The 4,059-nt window shown below is 43.9% G+C and overlaps 1 protein-coding gene across 1 annotated transcript; it reads left to right on the forward strand.

The window, feature by feature from the left end:
• The first annotated feature begins 885 nt into the window (after nt 1–885).
• On the forward strand, nt 886–1,501 carry LOC121434178 (U1 small nuclear ribonucleoprotein C-like). The gene has a single exon (XM_041633029.1). It carries the CDS (start codon nt 925–927, stop codon nt 1,402–1,404), a length of 480 nt encoding a protein of 159 aa, XP_041488963.1. The 5' UTR covers nt 886–924; the 3' UTR covers nt 1,405–1,501.
• The last annotated feature ends 2,558 nt before the right edge of the window (nt 1,502–4,059 follow it).

Genomic DNA, 4,059 nt, shown 5'->3' on the forward strand with positions numbered 1-4,059 from the left:
TCTCTAGTCTTTGAATGTTGACATCTGATTTAAACAAACCATCTGTGTGGTTTTTTTTTTTTTGCTTTTGGGTTTTTGTTTTGTTTTGTTTTTAAAGCTTTAGTTCTGGCCTCTTGCCTTGTTCATGTGCATACTATGCCTTACAGACGTCTCGGTTACTGAGACGCTGGGCAAGGAGTTTTGTTCCCAGACCTATGCCTGGTTTTTTCTCCTACTTTACAAAATTAATGACAGATGTTTATTTATGATTTCTTATTCTTTGAAAGTTTGATACATTTTTAAAGATTAAAAGCCATCATGTATATGTACACATGTGCCTGAGGAGACCAGAATATGGTATGAGCTTTCCCGAGACTAGAGTTACCATGTGTTCATATGCCACGATGTTAAATACTGGGAACTCAACACTCATCCTCTGTGAGAGCAGTAAGGCCTCTTAACTGCTGAGCCATTTCCTCAGGTCCAGTTTTATACATTTATAATACATATATATACCAACTTAACCTTTTCTCCCTTCCTCTTGCTTCTCTTCTTTCTCTCCCTCTCTCAACTTCATTCTGGTTTTATTTTTCAACAAACATTTATTAAGCTCTTTTTCTAAGCATTTCATCTGCATTAGTTCTTTCAGTTCTCACAGCGATCTCTGCCCCCACCCCAGGGACTGAAGCCAGGAGCCCAGGCGTACGTGTGCTCGGCCACTCTTTACACTCCCCGCCCTCACTCTGAATGTCATTTTTAATGAGAAATTTAAAACTCTACATTTCCAGGCCACACATCTCACAAAGGGAGTCTGAATCAGGTTGTTGGAATCTTTAACCTTCAAGGAAGCAGTAGGTTAAGGCAGGGATACTGACAGCACTTTCACTTAAAAGCCAATGGGGCCCGTCGGCGCGAAAGCGAGTAGCCAACGGCCTGTGGAGCAACATGCCTAAGTTTTATTGTGACTACTGTGATACGTATCTTACGCATGATTCTCCATCTGTGAGAAAGACGCACTGCAGCGGTCGGAAGCACAAGGAGAACGTGAAAGACTACTACCAGAAATGGATGGAAGAGCAGGCCCAGAGCCTGATTGACAAAATAACGGCTGCATTTCAACAAGGAAAGATACCTCCAGCTCTATTCTCTGCTCCTCCTCCTGCAGGGGCCATGATCCCGCCTCCCCCCAGTCTCCCGGGTCCTCCTCGCCCTGGCATGATGCCTGCACCCCACATGGGAGGCCCTCCCATGATGCCGATGATGGGTCCACCTCCTCCTGGGATGATGCCCGTGGGACCTACTCCTGGAATGAGGCCTCCCATGGGTGGCCACATGCCCATGATGCCCGGGCCTCCAATGATGAGACCCCCTGCTCGCCCTATGATGGTGCCCACAAGGCCTGGCATGACTCGGCCAGACAGATAAGAGCGGAAAGGCTCTATTTCGGTTTTGTATTTCTTGTTCTGTTTCAGCAGGAGATCACGGTGCTGAGCCTGGGTGTTTTCTAGCTGCACTACAAGCAAGGCTTCCCCTTTCCTGACAGAATAGTTTGGAGGGGAGAAGTAGGGTTAGAAAAAGTGCAGCGCTCACTTACATTGTGAAATGTGAAAATAAATCTGTCAGCTGTTTGAGTTAAAAAAAAAAGCCAATGGGTCTTCTTCTTATCTTTCATTTGAGATGAGATCCCACTAAGTTGTCAGACTGGCCTTGAATTTCTGATCCTCCTGCCTCAGTCTGCCAAGTGCTGTGATGGCAGGTCCCTGTCCGAACCAAGCTTGCTTGCTTATTTATTTGTTATTTATTTTTATTTGTTTGTTTATTAGGATATGTTTCACTCTATTGTTCAGGCTGGTCTTGAGCTCTCAACATACCTGCCTCAGCTTCCTAAGTGCCGAGATTACCAGTATACACCACTACTAGGTCCAGCTTCTTTTAGTTCATGTTAGAAATAACCTATGATGTTACATTTCCAAAGGTGCCTCAAGCTGTACCTTATATCCAGTTAGAAATGAACAGAGAACACTAAAGCCCTGCTAATGCATGTTTAGACAATTCTTAGCTATTCTTTCCCCCCACCCAAAGTATGCTAAGGTACCCTGCCCCAACTCAAGACCAAGCTTGCCTGCGATAATAATGCATCTGATAAGTTTTGAAAGAAGCAGGATGTTAAAAATGTAGAGATGCACCTGAACATGGTTTGTGGCTGAAAAAAAGAGAAATGTAAACAACAGAAGGAAAGATAAGATCTAGATGGCAATAAAATGGTCCCCTCCCTGAAGGATCATGTGTTCAGGGTTTATATCACTGTCCTCTGCTCTCAAATGGTTTGCCTACTGCTCACGGCTGACGCATGGCCTCGCGTGGTTGTAAACAAACCTGCTTTGCTTTCACTTCTCTGAGTCTTCAGTTCTCTCATGACGCGAGGACCATTGATTCACACAGTCCATTAATCATCGCAATAACTCATTGGAATGTATGGTATTATTTCTATTTTATAGAGGAAAGACTGAAACACACATAGAGTTTGCCCCAGGCACAGTTCGTGTGAGTGATAGATATAACTGAGCTTGAACACAGAGAGTCTGGAGGTAACTATTCCTATATCAGTCATTCTACCAGGAAATTGTAGGGCCCCCAGAATGCTCATTCATCCATTTCTTCATTCAGTCTCTATTTACTCTTATCACTCTCATCAGGCTGCCATAAATTGAACCATTTCACACAAAGCAATCAAACTATCATGGTAGTTGCTCTGATGGTGTTGCAGATGTCAGATGGCTCCCGAGGAAGTAGCACTATCTTGAGAGTACAATGCAGTGTCTGGACTCTACAGACGGAGCCATATGAGAAAATGGTTGGTGTCCTGCAGTCCTAGAGAGGAACAAAAACGAGCACACTGTCAGGACTCATCAGATGGACTCTGGACAACTTAGGGCATTCTGTCTTCCCAGTGACTTTACAAAGTGGGGAACTCACATTTCCACCTCCACTTTATGAGGAAACTGCAGCACCAAGGTTTGGAACCCTGCCAAGGTTCCAGCGTCCATGTAGTGAATTATACAAGCATCATATCACGATCATGCCAAATTCAGAGCTTAATTTCATATTTTATATGTAACTTGTTTTTAAAACCTGAAATGAAGAAACAAAGTATCTTACTATGGTATAGAATAGAAAACCTGTATGGAGCACTGCATCCTGTGACAATGAATAATATCTCTAAACTCAATTGCCTGTGTGAACTTAATGATAAGGTTTATTCTACTTCAAAAATCGGAGATTATTAAGTGTAAGAAGGGTTGTTTATTAGCAGCAAACTGAGACTTTGCTATTGGTGAAACCAGAACTGAGAGAAAAGTTAAAAGGCAGTAGTTTTCTCACTATGTGAAAGTGATTGCGAGTTCCCCCTTTGTACCACCTAAAATATCACTAGGGAAACCCATTGGTTCAGAAACCAGTTCGGAGAACTGGTTCAGGGCACTATGATAACCCACTGCTTGCTGGCAATCCATGCTTGAGCAAAGGGTCTAAACATCAAAAGGTCCTTCGGTAGCAAAATGCAGATAGCACTATTGCATTGTTATTAAAGAGACCATAATGAGCAAAGCAGCAAACCACCAAATCTAAAGCATAGTACATAATGAATAATCGTAAGCCACTGTCGTTGTCAAACTTTGCACGCAGGTTTCTGGCCTTTTTGTTGTCAGGTGATAAAAAAAATGTTATAGAAAGAAAAGATGGTTAGTATTTATTCTAGGTGGATAAACGTTAGGAAGTAGTAATAGCCTGTTCTTTAATTCTGTAATAACTTTTTCTCATGCCTAGATCGTCCCTGATTAAATTTTTGCCCTAAACCAAGGCCAGGGATCGCGTCACGACCTCCAGACATTCTTCCTGATTTGAGCTTTCTTTGGGAACCGGGACCAAACCAGACACCCAGACACCGAAAGAGAGCCGGCGTCAAGCCCGCCTTTTCCTGCCCCGCCCCCAACTGGCACCCGTAGCCACGCCTCCAAAGCGGCGACCCTCCCGATTCGCTGACTCCCTTTCCGGCGGCGCGCTGACGTCACAAGCCCTGCG

This window comes from Microtus oregoni, unplaced genomic scaffold (genome assembly GCF_018167655.1).
Source record: "Microtus oregoni isolate MIOR12 unplaced genomic scaffold, Mior012 000042F_ref0000377, whole genome shotgun sequence".
NCBI classification, from domain to species: Eukaryota; Metazoa; Chordata; class Mammalia; order Rodentia; family Cricetidae; genus Microtus; species Microtus oregoni.

Bases quoted from the DNA above. Each gene is read 5' to 3' on its own strand.
- LOC121434178 (XM_041633029.1), top strand. From the start codon at position 925: ATGCCTAAGTTTTATTGTGACTACTGTGATACGTATCTTACGCATGAT.